At 41.5% G+C, this 19,410-nt stretch overlaps 1 protein-coding gene across 10 annotated transcripts in view; it reads right to left on the bottom strand.

Moving 5' to 3' along the window:
- evi5b (ecotropic viral integration site 5b) overlaps positions 1-19,410 on the bottom strand; it is a 40,134-nt gene that overhangs the window by 3,432 nt on the left and 17,292 nt on the right. For 3 of the 10 annotated variants that reach the window (XM_037769386.1, XM_037769382.1, XM_037769391.1), the window contains 16 exons: positions 15,676-15,900; positions 15,434-15,508; positions 15,206-15,331; positions 14,973-15,116; positions 14,279-14,368; positions 13,902-13,999; positions 12,670-12,730; positions 12,522-12,575; positions 11,495-11,527; positions 10,942-11,094; positions 10,028-10,159; positions 9,769-9,909; positions 8,435-8,593; positions 7,879-8,025; positions 7,310-7,405; positions 1,752-1,847 (listed from right to left, as the gene is read on the bottom strand). In XM_037769386.1, the coding sequence (XP_037625314.1) occupies positions 1,752-1,847; positions 7,310-7,405; positions 7,879-8,025; positions 8,435-8,593; positions 9,769-9,909; positions 10,028-10,159; positions 10,942-11,094; positions 11,495-11,527; positions 12,522-12,575; positions 12,670-12,730; positions 13,902-13,999; positions 14,279-14,368; positions 14,973-15,116; positions 15,206-15,331; positions 15,434-15,508; positions 15,676-15,900 (1,830 nt within the window). The remainder of the gene's footprint in view (positions 1-1,751; positions 1,848-7,309; positions 7,406-7,878; positions 8,026-8,434; positions 8,594-9,768; positions 9,910-10,027; positions 10,160-10,941; positions 11,095-11,494; positions 11,528-12,521; positions 12,576-12,669; positions 12,731-13,901; positions 14,000-14,278; positions 14,369-14,972; positions 15,117-15,205; positions 15,332-15,433; positions 15,509-15,675; positions 15,901-19,410) is intronic. The other 7 variants (XM_037769383.1, XM_037769384.1, XM_037769388.1 and 4 more) reach the window with 7 other exon arrangements.

Genomic DNA, 19,410 nt, shown 5'->3' with positions numbered 1-19,410 from the left:
GCCTGCCACGCAGCAGCCAGACATGTAGGAAGAGACGCATTCAGAGGCCAGTTCAGACCACAATCAACAAAACAACAAAAACAAGCCCACGTTTACCTGCACCTCTCTAAATTTTAAAGTCTGCCTTCCTGTTGTCGTCATGCAAAAAGGAAATTGTGATCTAATCAACACCTTAGGTGAAATTTCCAGCTCTATGATGCAGGTTTTAAATCTAATTGTGAGGGAGGAGGATGGTGGGCCTTGAGCCACTCTCTACTTTCAGGTTTGCTCACTGCATACACTTCAGTTAGCATGATTCATAGCATACCACTGTTAACCCAACGTGACCACAAGTTAATACCAAGTGAGAGAGGAAATGACTGTGACTGCACTGCCTTGATATATCCAGTTTAACCAACTGCATCAGTCAAGTTGTTTGTTCTTGCTTGTTTTGATACAGTTACGGCCACAGATGTCAAGATCTGATATTCTTCCTGTGAATAACTGATCTGCTGGGAGATCAATAAGAATCAATATTGTTATTATTCTTATTGCCAATCAATAAGTTGAAACTTATCATCAGATTTTCAACCCGTGACATTGGACCTTCTTGCATCATAAACAATAAGGACTAAACAAAATATAATGGTGAATGTCTATTCATTATCAAACCTTCATTTATCATTTTTAAGCTCTAAATTAGGGATTTAAATGGGCACCGGTGATAAATGATTACAGACCGGAGTATTGATAAGCTCCGACATTATTGGTTCTTTTATCGTAAACAAGGTGAAGTGAAGATAACTACAACAACTACGCTTGTTACTGTAAGCGCAATAAAACCATTGCAAATAAAAAAAACAATACTTTATCAATACACTTGTTCAACAAGCATGAACATGATGTGAACACAAAAACTATATATTAATCTGCTCCGTCCACAGTCTCTCATCAACCGTTTGTAGTCTGACCGTTTAGCTGTTTGCCACGTATCTTAAAATTCTGATGAATTCTGCTGGCTGAGACAGCAGCCCCTCCTCCTCCCTCTACCAGCCGTAACGTTACCTGCAGGTGAATCACATCAGCAGACGGAGGAGGACAGAGGACAGGAGGAAAGACTGACTGATGTCTGTGTTCTTCATTATTTCTTAACTTCACTTAGGAATTATTTTCTTGACATTTTAGATTTGTTTCCAGTGAGATTATTGAGTTTATATAGTGACTTTGCTTTTGCTGCTCTAAAACAACATTTAGTTATATTTCAAATATAAATAGATTCTAATCCTATTCTGAAATTATTTATTTTCTAAAGAAATAAATTCATTTAATTTAAATAAATAGTATATTAAAAAGCAATTATTTAGTTATGAAAAAAACCTGATAAGAATATTAATAAAGAAGTGAACCGATTAGGAGTATCAACGAGAGAAGTAGTATTGATAAAATCCTAACGATGCCCATCCCTACTCTAAATGCACATTGTTATCTATCATGGCTCTACTCTGTGATCAGCTCGGTAAAAACCCTCTTGTAGAAACATCTGTCGGTTGTGTCTGAAGATATCTGCAGGAGGTGTGCAGTGTCAACTCTGCACAGGAAGTCTCTGGGTGTAGTTAACACTTCTACTTAATCTGTTAGCCTCAAAGAGAAACCATATCTGAGGGAATGTTGTGAAACCTTCTGAAACGCTAGATCAAACAAATGGCAACAACAAAATCTGAATCTCTACGAGAAAAAAACAAAACAAGGTAGTGCGATTACTAAAATCTCACCTCGTGTTTTAGCTCTGCTATCTGGTCTTTGAGGTCGTGGATGTACTGACTCGAGTCTGTGTGGTTCAGCTGGCCTTGGACCTTTCCTTCTTCTTTCTGTTAGAGACATGAGTTTTCAAAATAAGATACAGTGATACATGTGGCTTTCCTAAAAAACTGAGGAAGGTGAAGACATATTTTAGCATCTGCAGAGCGAAGTGGTTAAACTTGGAACAAAATGATACACATGTTAAAAAAAAAAAAACAAGGATTAAATGTTGTGAACTTCTGCACAAGCAGGACAAACACTGGCAGATACTTAGAGCCCCGCTACTATAAAAGCAGCATCACAAAGTGACAGATGTCAGGGGAAACAAAAAACAGTGTCATTTGTGTTTGATTTCCTCCCGGGGCCCTAGGGATGAGGTTGGTTGTTAGCTTTAACAGTTAAACAGCCCATGTGATGTTTACCGTCCTCAGTGAAGACATCTGCAGGCATTGGAGACAAACACATACTCTATTTCAAACCTCAATCACACCCTTGAACCTGACAGTTTTTATAGTGAGACCAGTGAAGAATGCACATAGGAGTCCAAACCACAGACTGTAGCACGTGAACACTGAGACAAAAAAAAAAGGGAAGATGTGTACATAGCACACAGCAGGGGTGGGGTGTCGAGATAAAGAGGTGAGAGGTGAGAGGTGAGTTTCTCTAGTTGGCCAACACCCCAAAATACAGATAGGCTTTTTTTGATTCCTGTGGTAAGGGGAGGTTGAATATGGCGGGTCCCAGTAGGCTTTTTTTTTCTCGCGCAAAAAGTCTAAACAAGTGAGATTATTCCAAGAATCGATTGTTTTTGAGGTTTCGCCGCTCCAAAACACTGCAACGATAAGGGGCAGGCAGTTAATGAGACTTCCTCGTGTTCAGCTGTGTGAATCACCAGGTGTCAGGCTGCGGCCGGGGACGTCAAACGTCTCACAAAAATGTCTTCTTCGTGTTACTGCACCCTCAAAGTCTGTTTGTTTAGTTCTAACAGAAGGGGAATAGAAGGAAGGGGAAATGGGTTTTCTCTGTGAAAAAATTATCTATGTATAGTGACATGAATGAATGACAAATGTACGGCAAGTTAAATTTGTTTACTGTACCAACAGCAGGGAACTTAGAAGCTGATATTCTGGCAAATCACTCTTTGATCATAACAAACATCATTATCCAACATATCCTCATACAACAGTTTGTGTGATGTCTTACGAAAAGTATATATTTGTTATTTTTCATGCGTCTTCTACGAATGTCCAGCAACACTGTTGCAACGCTGTGCAAGTTTTAAGGCCTTAACACACCAGGGGCGTGACGAATAAACGAAACAAAAATGTGAAATACTTGCCTGCAAATATTATATGTCTAAGGCTTTTATTGTGAAAGGTAAGAATGGAAGGAGTGGATCTGGTCTACGATGATTTTGTCAAGGTTGAAAGAAGTTCTAAAGTTTGCCGTCTTGGTTAGGAGAAAAAAAAAAAATGCTGCCAGTGTGTCACAGCCTTTAGGCATCAACACTACTTGGTTAGGTTTAGGAAAAGATTGTGGTTTGGGTTCAAATAAGTACGTTTGTGACGTAAAAAAAATTATGTTTGTTACGTAAATTGCGTAGGTGGCGTTAGTTAAGTATGCAAGTTACAAAACAGTAGTATGGTAGAGTAAAATAAGTTAAAGTTGACTTTTGGTTTCACACGGGACACGGACAGCGGTCTCCTGGGTGAAAGTCCTGTGTTTGTTTTACCCGTCCATCCACCACAACCTCCTCCCTACACAGCCTTTGTCGCACTTTATACTACAGAACTTCACCGGACTTCATGAGAGGCAGCCCCGCACGTCCTGGCTTACGATTACGTGGGTTATTTACAAATTATAATGCATCACTTTTCATAGGTATAAGTAAGTATAACAGTCAATGAGAACAGCCTTCTTTATCATCACATCTTGAGCAAAAGGAAGTGGGCAAAATCATGGCTCATAAAAGAAATTGCCATGAAATGCACTAGATCATACGTATGTGTTGTTTCAGTCAGCACGGTCACAGTATTTTTTTTTACACTTTCTGTGCATTTCCGTTGTTGTGGCAACAACGAATATCTTATTTTGAATCTGCAAAGACGTCTGTGAAGGATGTGTGAAAATGTATGATCAAAGTCACATTTTTACTATGATTAAACAATTAGCTGCCTCTCAGTAAAGAACAGATACGATTTGCTTGAAATGACTCTTCCAAGTGACATGATACTGAAGAATCTTAGAGTTTGCTTCTTTTTTTTTTATGAGATTAATAATGATACGGATACATTTTCCCCCATTACTTGACAAATACAGAGTAAACATGAGAATGTCCTTTACAGGGAAAAACATTTAGTGTAATTCTATGAGCATGTCAAAGAAACCTCAAAATAAACCATGCATGTCACGTTTGGTAGAGTCTCTGCTTCAAGATGAGAAACCACTTCCTATCAGCCCAGAGTCAGTGGGGGCTGTGGCGTTTAACAGAGGCCGCCATGGCTGTGATAGTGAAAGAGTCCTACACATTAACCTCTAGTTTCAGTGACAATGATTTCCATCATTACTCAGTGGTTGTTATCATTATTTTTTATCTCCTCATTAAATCTCTGCAGGATCTCCTTAATGTTCAACTGACTCTTCATTGATATCTGCCTCTGCTCTGTATTTTCTTAACTCAGGCGAAGCTAATCTGATCATACGGTGACATCTCACATCATAAAGCAAGCTGCGAATTGTCACCACCAACATGCGTCACACCATCTCTGACGAGGAAGGCAAGAATCTGATTTTTTTTTAACCTTTTCTTGTAATTGAAGCTGTTTTCAGCCACAACTTATAGAGCAAGTAACCAAACCACAGACCGAGAAGTTAACACTGGCACAGTGATTTCAGCTCACACAGAAGTTACATTTGTGTAAGCGCCTATGCAACACTTTGCTGATCATAAAAGAAAAGGAAAATAGGGTGTAAATGAAGTGTAATGCTTCTGGAAGTGCGATATGCAGATTCTAAAAAGCATGAGGGCGGCAGTGGTAAATTTTGGTGTTGCATGTTGTTGCTCTATCACTTAGTAACAAAACCTCAGACCACACTGTGTGATTGGGCTCCTGTGAAGGGGAAGAGGGGGAGTTTTTTTTGTAGGTGTCGTACTTATAAATAGTCCAAGTCGGGTTAAACTATCTTTGCAAAGCCTACTCAATAGACCCAAAGTCACTGTTTCCAGCAGAGCTGTCCACAACTCATGTCAAAGTTGACCAGAGCCAATGCACAATATGTAATGTCTACCGCTAGGAGTCTCTCAATCTAAACCATAGCCTGCTTATTTAGATGGACGACGCGTCCACCCTGTACAAAAGTGAAGCCAAAATATCCCAGATACGGGAGTGTCCATCTTGAGATTTTGACGTCATTTGGAGCCAGAGTCTGCGCAGCAGTGATCGGACGGGGGGGCTGGAGCTGCGGTATCGAGGTCCCGCCCTCACACCCGCCGGAGACAATCACGGGCCGAGCGCGGTCGAAGCTTGTTAGAGTGAGCCACCTAGCTGTTACGTTAGCACCACGGTAGCTGTTTGGCTAGAAAGACACAACAACTAACCATAATATCTCTAGAACTACATTCATGATCAAATTCACACATGTTCTATTACACAGACTATTGACGGTTATGGAAGTTGTGACTTCAGCTGCGCGACTACTTCACTCAGAGCAGCTGTCAAATACAGCTGTCCGTCATGACTAGAGGCTACAAAAGCTGCACCGGTTAAAATAGAAACGCTCCGTCTTGCATCGCCCTGAAGGGGTTTATTTCACAACAATGACCCGCTGGCTGTACATTATCCCGCTTAATACATGGTTACTTATTTAAGAAATCAATAATTTGACACAAAAACAGTCCGCCAGAGTCTGACATCAGAACTGCGCCCATAGCAACGGTCTGTTTTACATAGCAACGGTCTGCTATAAAGAAAGAACAGACTGTAGAACGCCGTGATCGATCAATCAGAATAGAGTATTCAACAAAGCCGTGTAATAATTCTCAATAGTTTATCGGATATAGATCCGATATATATCGTATATCACGATATAGCCCAGAAATATCGAGATATTATTTTTAAGCCATGCATATACATGCTAAATAGAGGGACAAAAAGTGTTACAACTGAATCAATCAATGTAAGCAATGAATACTAGTCACACTATATATTTATCAATTTTAGCAATAGTGTTGATATTAAAACTATATCAGTGTGAAAGGGTTCCTAGTACTGCTGCCAGCTGAGAATCTATTTGCAGCTTTTGGACACTTTGATTGTTTGGCTGATTTCAACAGTCTTCACTGGCCAGCACACACACACACACACACACAACCACAAAAGGTGCAAACTAGAGGAGGACAGCCAAAGCAAATGGGCAGATAGAGCAACCAAAACACACCATAACATTATCTGCCGTTTGCTGCACAGCTTTACTCATTTCGAAAGTGTGTTGATCCAAGTGTTGAGCCCGCAGACAAACTACTTATGATTATTTGTTTTATCTGTTGTCAATCAGAGCGGCTGAGTGTCGGCAGTGTAAGAACAGGCCTGTATTTGTTTTAGTCACCCTTGTTGTGTGTAGCGTTACATTTGTTTGGGGATAAATAATACTGGTTTCTTCACTCTTGCTAGTTGAGACTGGTTCATACAAGGACTAAGTTTATGTGTTAGTCTGACCAACTTCATTAAATGTCATGACAGTGACAGTTCAAAAAAATAAGCTGCATTTACATCTCGAATTTGCACAAAAAGAAAAAAGGAGGTAAATCATTTCCAGCTCTGAAATACATTGAAATGAAAAACGAAAATAATAGAATCCCATTTTTTCATAGAGCAGCTTGAGACAATCTTTCTTGATGACATCACATATTACATAATTTGTCATCCAGATTTAAGGTTTGGAAAACTCTGATTTGAGGTGGATTTATTAGATTTGTTAAAACAGACAATACAAATCTGTACTGAACTCTCTATCCTACCATGCATGTGTGACGTCGGTGCCTTAAAGCACCTGAACACTTTACATCTTCATGACTGAATAAACAACAGTCAAAGTTAGAAAAACAACATGAAAAACACTCAGCTACTCTGCGTCATCCGGACTGCGTGGGTTTGGTTTGATCAGATTTTGATTGACACTGGTGTTGCCTTGGTAACATAAGCAAACAACACATCAACTGCTCTCAGATTCAGATTCGTATCTTGGGAAATTCTGTCATGTGAAACAACCACTGTAGTTCTAACTTACATAATGATATGTAGGGAGCTCATCACTCACAGTAAGCCGATAACTGAACATACTGACCGACCGTCTTCCTCCCATCAATAAAAATAAGAATAGAACTCATACACACATATCCTTGAATGTCTGAGGGAAGTTTAAATATGTCAAATGTGGTTTGCGAAGGAGTTGAAGGGAATCCAAAGCTTGATGCAGAGGCAGCAGTGTGAGATTACAGACAAAGATAGCAGGGAGAGAGTTGGGACTTTACCTGAATCTCAAGTTCTGAGATCTGTTGCTGGAGTTCAGCCATAGCAGCAATGTTGTCAGCTTCCCGCAGCCTCACTGCCATCACCTCTTCCTTGCTCTGCAGAAAAACAAAAAAAAAGCTAAAGACAGTTCTGCCAAAGCCCAGGGGAGGGGTGATGCTGAATGGCCAGTATAAAAACAGGTATTCTACAACATTGGAGTATTATCTATTTGTATATGGGTGAATCTTGCAGGGGGAAATTCCAGAGAGATGGGGAGTGTCACTGCTGCGCAACAGAGAGCAGGATAACAGAAATCTAGCAGCATCTGAAGAGGATGAATCCCTATCAGACAAAACTGATTATATAACAAGACAACTCAAGCATTAAAAGATACATTATAGCTAAATCAAGCTCAGGATACACAACATGCACAACTTGAACGGCAAAAAACTAAATCAATAATATCCACCAATTTTTACATGTTAACACAAACTTTGATTCATTTTGAATATGTCACAACAGATCTGTGGTGGTTTGTCCCCGTGCATACTGAATGACGATTGTTGCAGATCGGGCAGCAGAGTCGTACCTTGCACTCGATCTCAGCTCGTCTCCGCTTGATCTCTTGCAGTTGCACATTCAGGTCTTTATTTTGCACCGTCAGTGTTTGCACACTCTGCTGGAGACAGCGACTCTCCTGCTCCGCCCGCCGCAGATGGTTACTGTGGATCTGATTCTGTGTGAGCAACAGGTAATACATTTAAAATAAAACCATATTTTTACTTTGATAAACGATCAATTAAATCCAAATAAATCTTAATTACAAAATTGGATGATGAGAACTGCCTGCACTCTTGAGTCTTTTGTTGGAACAGATTACTGCTGCCCTCTGAAGGACAGTGTGTGACAATGCAGGTAGAGAATTCACTTCTTTTGCATCTCATTGACTGTTAATTAGACAAATTGTAGATTCACCGTACTTACTAAAGTCTCCATACTACAGTATATACCTTTAATTTCTATGATTAATTGGCATCATAAGTACAGAAAAGCTAGGAATCTGAAAATGCAAGACAAACAGTAATGAAAAGAATAAAGCAGCTCCATGAGGTTAATGTGGTTATTAAGCTGATGTGACATCTGACCTGCGTCTCCAGCTCCAGCATCCTCTGCCGTGTCTCTCGCAGCTCTGCATTGGCCTCGGCCTCGCGTAGCCTCACGGTCATCAGCTCGTCCTGCAGCTCGCTCAGGGTGTTCTTCTTGGGGCTGTCCTTCCAGCGAGCAGTGGTGCGTGCCAAGTGACGCTGAGCAGAGGGGTTACAGTCCGTCACATTTCCATCACTTATTAAAGAGGAACGAAAACACCAGAGTTTTGGCTGAAGTGCCTCTACCCTGGTAATATAAAGAAATGTCTCTAGAACGTGAAAAAGGGTATCAACATGAGGAGGGCTGGGAGGGGAAGAGGGGCTAAGACAAGCCCAGTTGCATCTATCGTCGACGGCTTGTTTTCCGTAACAAGTGTATCATTACAATCACAGCACAGCACAAGTCTTTTCTCTCTTTACTGTGGACTTGAAATTAAGCCATCAGCACATTACAAAATCTGGTGAATCAGTGTTAATGATTGATGATCTTGGCAATAACAATATACTTCCCTACACTGTGACAAGAGTGTGCGGATGATGTGGATTTTACACATTCAGCAGCTGGCTAGTTAGCTAGCTAGGTCACTAATTCCGCCATGCTTTCATGCTGGGCTTGGTCTACGTTAAATTAGCATTTAGCCGTACTTTACTGTTTTTAAATTACAGTTGATGTTAGCCGTTACCCTTTCAATCAGCTTATGCTAATGGTTAATGCTAACCGCTAACATTCTGACTATTGTTGTGATTACGGATAGGTAAGGGTGATGTAAAAAGGGACTGTTATTGTGACAATATACAGTATAATCCCTTAAACATTTGTGAATTTGAGTTTACATGCAAGGCTAGGATATATGCATGCTAGCAATTAGCATAGGTGATTCACAATCACTATCATCAGGCTAATTGAAAGGGTAATGGCTACTGTTTTCTACTACTCCTCTCTCCTCAGTCTGCAGAGTCTGGAGGTGTTGGTTTTATAGGAGGGACAGGGAGGAGGGGGTTGATTGGTGACGTAAGCTGCCTCCATATATGTCAACCTGCTTCTAGATCAGCCAATATCAAAATTGAATTGCACTAGCCTGGTTTCAACCAGTAGAGGGCAATCACAATGCATATTCATAACACAATAGAATTCAAATGCTTTGCACTAAAAGATTCAATACTACTAAATACCCATATACATCGGTTTTCAGCTGAAAAACGTGGTTTGGGGGTTCTTTAAATGAATAAACTGACATTAAATCTTTCCTTTCCCATTTCACAGACATGTGTATTTTGCACATTTGAAAAAATATTGACTGAGTGAGATAATGCATTGACATGTTGGTTCTCACCTGCCAGTGCTCCTCCAGGCCTCGGACTTGCTGTCTCAGCTCTTTCAGGCCGGTCACAGCCTCCACCTCTCTCAGCTTCACCCCGATCAGCTCGTCTTGAAGACGCGCCACGTTGGTGTCATCTGGCAGCGATGTGTTCCTCTAAGGAAGGTGTGTAACAAAAACAATTAGACGTACAGTGATACAGCCAGGTCATATGACACTATTGTATGTTCGCCAAGACTAATTAGGTGGTACAACAGGTTCTGAAGCAACACACCTGTTCCATATCCAGGATCTTGTCTTGCATCTCCTTGAGAGCGCACTGAGACTCTGCCTCCTTCAGCCGGGCCTGCACCAGCTCTCTCTCCAGCTGAAGGACGGACTCCTCCGAATACCGAGGGGCTCCCTTCTACAAACAGGACACGTGAGTGAACACCGACAGCAAAGCAGAGCAAATGTTGATGCCTGTGTGTCCTCAATGTTGGCATTTAACGAAGACAAAACTATTCCAACATCCAGTAGTGTAAACCAAAAAATACACCTCAATGCCTCTCCACTACAAAGAATTCAACCTTAATTGCAGCTGACACCAACCATTTTGCCTTTCACTTTCACATCAATAATTCACCACTGCTCAGTGAGAAGCAAGATAGCAAATTATGTAAAACATTGTAATGCTTGCACATCATCATCTGGAATCTGCAACCATCAATAATTAAGAGCGTTGGGTCAATAGATATGCAACGACAGGACTCTGTGAACAGGGTGCCATGTGTGAAATCTACCAGCCTGTGAGAACAACTGCTTACAAATTCATGAATGAATTTCTGAGAATTGCAGAGAGACTGTAAACGGTGGCTGAAAGTGTGTAGTGCTCCGTGTCCCAATTTGAATTCATGCATGCCAAAACAGATCATTACCCAAAGCCGATGTGCAAAGTGAGAAAAAGACCTGTTCTGCCGCTGCTTGGGTGTTGTTGCTAGGCAATATGTGTCAACAGGTGACACATCTGAACTGTAGTAAAACACATGTTTACTGGCCCAGGTGTCAGCTCTAGCACACCACATAATCTTGAAATGGTCAGCCTGAGCTTTCAGTACTGCACAGCACAAACTGATCCCAGTCTCAACGTCACAGACTGGGCAGGATCTGAGCCAACCTGCCAGCTGGGGACTCTGTGGCCCTCCTTACCGCATGCGGCTGCTGCTGCTGCTGGAGCTGCCCGATGGTGGTCTTGGCCTGCTCCAGCTGAGCACTGGCCTCCTCGCTCTGCTGTTTGACCGTGGCCAGCTCCCGTTTGACCAGGTAGTTCTCCTCGGCCTCCTGAGCCCGCGTCACTTGTCCCTTGGGACATAACCAACCGAGGAGCGTGAGCACGACAAGAGGTGAAAACGAGAGGGCGGAATGGGTGGGCGAGTCAGAGGAGAAAATTGGGTTTTCTAAGGACATGCTTAACGTTAGCAACGTGTCATTTCTATTCTAATTCCTCTGCTTTCTTCAGCACGATTTGTGATTCTCTTACTTTGTCTGACATGCCACAATGTGCTATTTCATGCACTTATTCAATTATCAGTTAGCATAATCTGACTTAGTTCTTAATTCAGAGAATCATCACAGTTCATTAGATTCTGAATTATTACCGTGCCTTTCATTCAATCATAAGCATGCAATGCTAAAGAGAGAGAAGGAAGAAGGAAGGTGCAACATGAATAATAGGAGGTAAAGAGAAAATTTAGGAATATACCTGGATCAATCTATCTGCCAAGGAAGCACTTTCCTACAAAACAGAAATATCGACAAGAGACAGCAGAGAGAGAGAGACAATCCGGAGGACAGTTTAAAAGCACACACACAAAAAAAAAAGAACAATTGATTGTTTAAGAGAAGAAATGCAATGTTCATTTCCCATCCAGAAATATGTATTTACAGACTGCAGAATGGTGTTTACATTCAGGGGTAGAAAAGGAACATTGCATGCAGGTGTGGTGAAAAAAGCCGGGCAAATAAGCTGGTGGTGACAAAGTGAAAAATGAGGCGGTGCTGATAACAGCGACAGGTTTCAGACAGGAAGAAGCGCGGGGCAGCTCTAGTAATAGCGGAGAGTGAACAACAGCACAATAATGTAGTTAAGGATCTATGTGTTGTTTAACTGAACAGGGCGTTGATGTGCTTTTGAACAGTTTCAGTTAGTGAAGAGTTAAAAAAGGTCCAGGGAGTTACGTGACAGAGAGCAGCAGCCTCGAACTGGCTGTAAATAACGGACTCATTTAGACCAAAGTGTTCCATCCCTGCAGGCAAACGCGGCATAGCCCTCGCTATCCGTGGCAGACCTCATGCATGGTGCCTTTACCTGGCAGCGGTAGCGCTCATTCAAAGAGACACAAACAGTGCAATTTGGCATGCAGTGCTTTGTATCGACTGCAGCATCAAGCAGCAGAGCTTGTTACGGGCTCTGCTTCAGTTAGTGTCTGTTATTTGAGCCACGCGGACAGTCACCATGACACCAAGGCAACTTCAACTTCTGTCTGCGATCAGAAAATGTACCACATTGTACCAGCCAACCAGTGATGGTGTATCATGTAAATGCACTTTCAAACTAACAGAGCCCAGTTAGTGAAAGACAAGACTCCTTCATTAAGAAGAGATGCATGATGTACAGTATGAGCAGCTGGATGGGGTTAATGTATGTAATGTTGATGGGTAGAGAGCGTCGTCTGACTGGTTAGTCTGGTGACGGAGCACCTGGCTTTGACAGACACCGCTGCACTCACTTTTTCTAGTGTGTCTATCCTCTGCTTCAGGAGCCTGTTCTCTGTCCGCAACCTCTGCAAAAAAAAAAAATAGAAATTACAAAAACACATGAAACAAAATAAGCACAGTGGAGATGATAGAAGATTTCTTTTAACACCCAACAGACACCTTTATCTCCACCTGCTCCTCCAGTTCTTTTGATTTGATTGTAGTGTATTCTTTCTCTAACCTGAAAAAAATTCACAGTGAAGACAAGAATATTAGTGTCGCTCACAAAATGAAGACATAATCAAATTTGTCTAGCGTGGGCTAGGGTACCGGAACAAATAGCAGTAATAAAGACAGGGCCAAATATCATAAAAATTCTGCAAGAAATGAGATCTGCAAATTTGTTTTCCACATCATAATAACAAGAGAATAAGATAAGAAATAAGTTTATTAGTTTTGTTGCAATAATTAAAAGGTGAATCCATTATTTTATTTATATTTATATCATTCTGTGATCAATCTTTGGTTAGTTCGGATTCACCAAAGTCATACAATAACACAAACAAACTAACCGATCGATGCAGCGGTGGACCAGCAAACTCCCGTGCTCTGTGAGGTAAAATAACTGTTTTTGTGAATGGAGTCTGGTCTGGTAGCTTTGAAGACCGCGATGCAACGACTTCAGTTCCCCCTTCAGGAAGGGCTGTCTGATGGCGAGGTGAAACGGTGAAAATATTCTAAATGTTGGGTATACTTAAACTGATACTGATTTTTTTTAGGTGGCTAAAATAAGTTTTTCTGCTGCTCCCGTCCAGAGCTGCTTTACCTCACCGTCAGATGGCCCTTTCTGACGGGAACTGAAGCCGCTCTCCTAAAAAAGCCACCAGACTCCATTCACAAAAGCAGTCATTTTACCTTGCAGACCACGGGAGTATACAACTTGACGCAGCTAGTGCTAGCGTTCACATCATTCATAACCTTATTGATTAGCTTCAACTAGCTTACGTTGGGAACATACGTCACTGCTTTTTGCAACAGCTGAGTCGGCGCTTCTATTTGAAAAAAACAGAACAAAACGCAGATGTGCCCGCCCTTTAAGAGTTACAGTGACTGAAAACAAAGCCAAGCAGGATAAAATACAGTCTCAAATATACATCTTCAAACATCACAAAATCAGGAGAGGCTGCTGTACAAATCATTTCAGTCATGGCTGAACATTTTGCACAAAGTTATGAAATAGTTACAGAAAAATTTAGGACTTTAATTGTTAAGTGGACGAGGGAACCCAGAACAATAAAGATCCATGAGTTGCGGTGAGATGGGCCTACCAAAATGTGATTTCCCCTGGGTCTATAAATGAATGCATAAGCAAAAAAGGCGTGGTTGGTAGATGCACTGAGAGTTGTGCTTACTTTTTCATCTTCTTGGTGTTGTATTTAACTTGATAAGCAGCCGCGATGACCTTGTCTGGTCCGCTGTCCAGCTGGTGTGGGATGACCCTCTGAAAGTGCTGGAGCACATACAGGAAAAAGAGTCAGGATAAGTGCCACGCTCACGTACAGTAAACCAGCCACTTTCCAACAACTATGCACCCTGATGTCTTGGTCAGGCCTCAGATCACTACATCAAACGTCAGCATGTTCACAGCAGGTACAGGCTTGGTAGACACATGTACTGTATCAATTATCTGGGCGTGGTGGAGGTTCCTCCCTCGAGGGTGCTGCACAGTTTAGACCAGAAATCTGAGCTGCTTGAATGACAAGTTATGTGGAGGTCACGGTTAATATACCTGTAACATTCCCTCCATGTCGAGCTGGATGAGTTCAGCCTGGTTCATCTGAAGGATGGCCATTCCTACACGGAAAACTATCTCCAGGCCCTGAAGAAAGAGATCACTGCTAATCATTTTTTGAAAGAAAAAATATATATATATATTCAGTGTGAAATGTCTTTAAAGTGGATTGAGGATTTAAGATTTGTTACAGCGGATCTCAAGGGAGTGATGAAACAACTCACAGTAACTATTAAATGTGGACTGTAGTGTTTTGGTTTTTCTCCAACAGGTGGTGCTAATGGATAACTTTTCCATGACTTCATGTCATCTACAAATGTAGTCATTGTCAAAGCAACAGAACAAATGTTAACCTCATATAGTTTCTAAGTGGAATCACTTTAGTAAAAGGGTTTACTGTTCCTTTTTTTTTTTACATCTGAATTCTTTTAGCCACACTGACATACAGTAAGTGCAACGTTAGAACCATCAGATCATAAAAATTAGAGAAAGTAAAAAAAGACAAACACGAAGCCCTGAGAGTATTTCTTCTAGAGAGTGAACACAAGAGTAAAATGCAAGTTCAATAAACAGCATGACAAATATGTAAAGATATTAATCATTTACAGACTGATGACTGACATGTAATTACATGATATCATTCACAGCAGGCGATAGCTCCTGACAACAGCCCCAGTTCCTTTTAACTGACCTCGCACATGAAGATGTCGAAGATCCTCGTGGCGACGGGCAGAGGGAAGGAGGTGAGGAAGATGGTGAGGAACCAGGAGGAGGCGTACATGGACGTGTGAAAGCTCTGAGCCTGGAAGTGCATGTACAGATCCGGGAGAAACTCCTACAAGGGAAAAAAAAAAACATGGATTCACAACCATTAGCACTGTACATGACTACATTTTGACAACCAAGTGAGAGGTCGGCATCTACCTGGATCATAACCTCAAACTGGTACATGCAGAGTCCCAGCTCAGCCATACTGGGTTTGAAGAGCTCTCGTAATCTGTAGTCTTGCATCAGCTTCACAAACACACAGAAAGCCTCCTCTTCTGGCATCTGGAGAAAAAATAACAGGATGAACTCAAAACCTCAAATCTGTCTGTTATTCACTAAAACATGAATCAGTGTGGTTGTGTGTGGTGAAGATTGGATTATTACCTGCATGAGTAGCAGTCCTACAATGAATGCACTCCCTTGACAATAACCAACTTCTCGGTCAACCAGAGAATATGCCTGAGGTAACAGATTAGCTTTGGGTGAGTCTCAGTGATGGTTGAACACAGTTCATTATGGATTTACTCTACTCACAGTTTTTAACCCTGAAGCTACTTGTTCAATTCCTCTTTTTGCTATCTGTACACACAATTATCAGGTTCCTCAATCACAAATGGAGAACCTGCCTTCATGACGTTGAAGAGCACCTCCTGGCCCAAGCTGTCCTTCTCCTTGAAGAATTCGTGTTCGGGATAAGTGCGGGCGATGTCTCTGCGAATCAGCTTCTCGCAGGGGGACGTCATCTTCAGGAGTTCGGAGTACTGATCCTTGATGGGCATATTCTGGGCGTTGCACAGCAGCTGCCACACTATCGCCCGAAAATGGTGAGGAATCCCTCTTCTGACAAGATCCTGTGGAAAAAGAAAGGAATAGATACTTTGTGAGATTTTATGTTAAAAGACATTCATGAGGTATTTAAATTAGCATTTTGGGGGTTGTCTTTGTTCATTTTTGAATGTGGACAACAGTGTAAAGGCCTTTGCACACCAAGTCTGTATTTTTTGTCCTCACGCTGTGTCATATTTACAAACCGACTTCGAAACTTTCGTCCGTCATTAAAGTTTTTGGAACAGGTTTGATTTTCTGCGTTTTTTTGCATCCATCAAAAGCCAAAAGAGGGTTGTTTGACCACTCAGAGCCACCATCCGAGCAAACATCATCATCTGATAAACATTCAATTTGTATCCCAGCACAAAGCACTACTATAAAGAAATACACAGTGGCAGGTGATTGCAGAACAGCTTGGAATCGAGGATGGTTGCAAAACAAAGAATACAGGAAAGATTAGACAGTGCTGATTGTGAACTAGGCAGCTAAACGATAGCTTCTTGCTAAAGTGATTCATTCATTATTTATTCTGATTGGTCAATCATGGCTTTCTACGGTCTGTTATTTCTTTATAGCAGACCGTTGCTATGTATAACAGACCGTTGCTATGGCCACAGTTCTGATCTCGGACTCTGGCGGACCGTTTTTGTGTCAAATAATTGATTTCTTCAGTAAGTAGCCGTGTAAGAAGCGGGATAATGTACAGCTAGCAGGTCGTTGTTGTGAAATAAACCCTTTCAGGGCGATGCAAGACATCGGTGCCGCATCGCCGTGTCGGGGTTTATTTCACAACAATGACCGGCTCGCTGTACATTATCCCTTACTTGTCTCGTATTGCAAATTTTTGCAACAAACAGAATAATAAAACGGACTCTGTGTGCAAGGTTTTGTATCAGATGATGATTAAAAAAAAGACAAATACAGACTTGGTGTGCAAAGACCTTAAGAGAGTGGAGAAAACACATCGGCTTCCTTCGGAGAAAAAGAACAGACCCTTGCATTTCTTACAACAGGATACAGCCATGGGTAATGCTTTGTACTCTAGTATATATTTTCCCATTTCAGCACAGAGTGCATCCCATAATAATACCATTTCCACTGACAAATGTAATCTTGTCAGTGGGGCACTTTGCACTGTGATTTGTTTCCATATATTACTGCTGATACAATTTGATTAAGCAATTTCCTGTGCTGACAGGGAACACTGGTCTTTCCTGCTGTGCTGTGCTGTGATGGGATCGTGCGAGTGTGTCTGTGTGTGTGTGTGTGTGTGCATCTGGTCAGTCCAGGGTGCATCTGGAGCAGAGGTCCACCCACACAGGCTTTCAGCAGGGGATCCCTCTCCCCGCTCAGAGGTCAGACAAGACAAACCAAGCTTTGTACTGGAACAATGCACCGTCTCATATCTTGACCGTGTCTGAACGAAAGCTGCTTTCTGAGGCTCACCACAACGTTAACTACCCTTTTGTATTCAAGTTAATGCTCTGTGACAGGCTCCAACATAGATAACATGAAAACTCATCAATGATTTCAATGTTCTGTGCTTTTCAGAACTTATTTGGTATAGATGTGCAGGAAAAATGTCAACATTACATTTAACCAGATATCCCTCAAACTAAATATATCTCTCTTCAGCAGTAGTAGGTCTCGATGAAATATAAAGTATAGAGCTGCAACGATTAATCGATTAACTACTCAACTATTAAATGAATTGCCAACTATTTTTGATAATCGATTTATCAGTTTGAGTAATTTTTTAAGGAAAAAAAAGTCAAAATTCTCTGATTCCAGCTTCTTAAATGTGAATATTTCCTGTTTTCTTTACTCCTCTATGACAGTAAACTGAATATCTTTGAGTTGTGGACAAAACAAGACATTTTAGGACGTCATGTTGGGCTTTGGGAAACATTATTCAAGAAAATAATCAACATAATTTGTTAGTTGCAGCCCTAGTAAAGTATTGGAAACATGAACACATCAGGAGTTTTGCTGACAAGGACAGAAAAGTCACGTTTCCTTCCTTTACGCAACAGAAACTGGGTTTCTCTGTAAGCCAAGGGGAAGAAAACGTAGATTTTGTGGAGGCCTCAGCAGTTATGATTAACATCCCGGCATAGTTGCAACCATCTGGTCATTACTACTTCTGTTAAATTACATAATAACACACCCATGCATGTTCACAAGTCCTTTGCAACACTTCCCTATTGACACACACTTGCGTGGCAAGAAAAACAGAAACCCTGCCAATTCAGAAGATGTTCCAAACAATTTGCATACCATATGTGTGGCTTCATCAACAGGTTCATGCAACATTAACTCCGCGTCCACACTTGTTTGTTGCATGTGAACAGATTACTGACAACAGGCTTGACCAACAAGTGTGACCGACTATTAGAAAAGCATAATCATGGCTGTTGATGACACAGTTTTAGGTGTCACCGTGACTGTTGAGCTGCTGGGCTGCAATTTGAAAGCCGAGCAATGAATGGACCAAAAGCAGGGGTAAAAGTAGATTGAAGTTCTTGCCGGTACTACTAGGCTACCCAAACCGCAAATCGCTTGATATTGTTCTCCTCCCATGCATCTCTGAACACAATATTCAATGCTTTTATGGTGTAGAAAGAAATGAGAAACACTCGATATATTATATAATATATATAATTTCAACCAGTCGGGAACTCGTATTTCCTATTATTCAGACGCCACATGAATGCAGCACAAATGCCCTGTCTCGCAATGTTAATGAAAGTGAAACAGCATTGCCATGTGTGTCAACAAATTGAGCTGTGATTAGGGATATTTCATACAACACACCGGCAGTATGTATGTACCGGCAGGGATACATTGCCTACAGTAGTGCACAGATGCCGTTTCCATGGTTGCCACTCATAGTGCCTGGCGTTTACTTGCGGAGCACTTGTCTGCGTGAGGAGCACAGTCAGACCCCGCGGATCCGAGCTAGTACGCAGGCGGAGTGTTGCTCCCCGTCTGAAAAGACCTTAAAGCTTCAGTAGGCAATCATTTTTTGGCATCATTGGGCAAAAATTCCATAATAACCTTTCAGCATATTATAATTCAAGTGTTCTGAGAGAAAACTAGACTTCTGCACCTCCTCATGGCTCTGTTTTCAGGCTTTAAAAAAATCTAGTAATGCCCGTGATGGAAGACTTTAATCAATCGCAGGTCATTTCAGAGAGAGAGTGTTCCTATTGGCTGTGCTCCAGCCATGTGAGTGGTGCTTGGTATTTCCTCAAGAGATCCCAACATGGCTGCTGGGTCACAAACATTTTACAGCTAAACAGTACAGTACAAGATGTTTCTGAATACATTTGTGGAGAGAAATAGTCATTACGGTAACATAATATTGATTCATATTTGATCAGCGCTGCTTAGTTTGACCGTTTGATCAGAGTTTGCGAGTGATTGATTTGTGGCTCTCATAAACTGTAGCTGGCCGGCAGACTCCAGATCAGCTCTGACTGGTTGTTTTCCTCCGGTCTGTGAAATCTTGCAGATGCCATTAATAACAACGG

This window comes from Sebastes umbrosus, chromosome 5 (genome assembly GCF_015220745.1).
Source record: "Sebastes umbrosus isolate fSebUmb1 chromosome 5, fSebUmb1.pri, whole genome shotgun sequence".
Taxonomy (NCBI): Eukaryota; Metazoa; Chordata; class Actinopteri; order Perciformes; family Sebastidae; genus Sebastes; species Sebastes umbrosus.
This window is presented reverse-complemented; position numbering and strand designations above follow the sequence as displayed.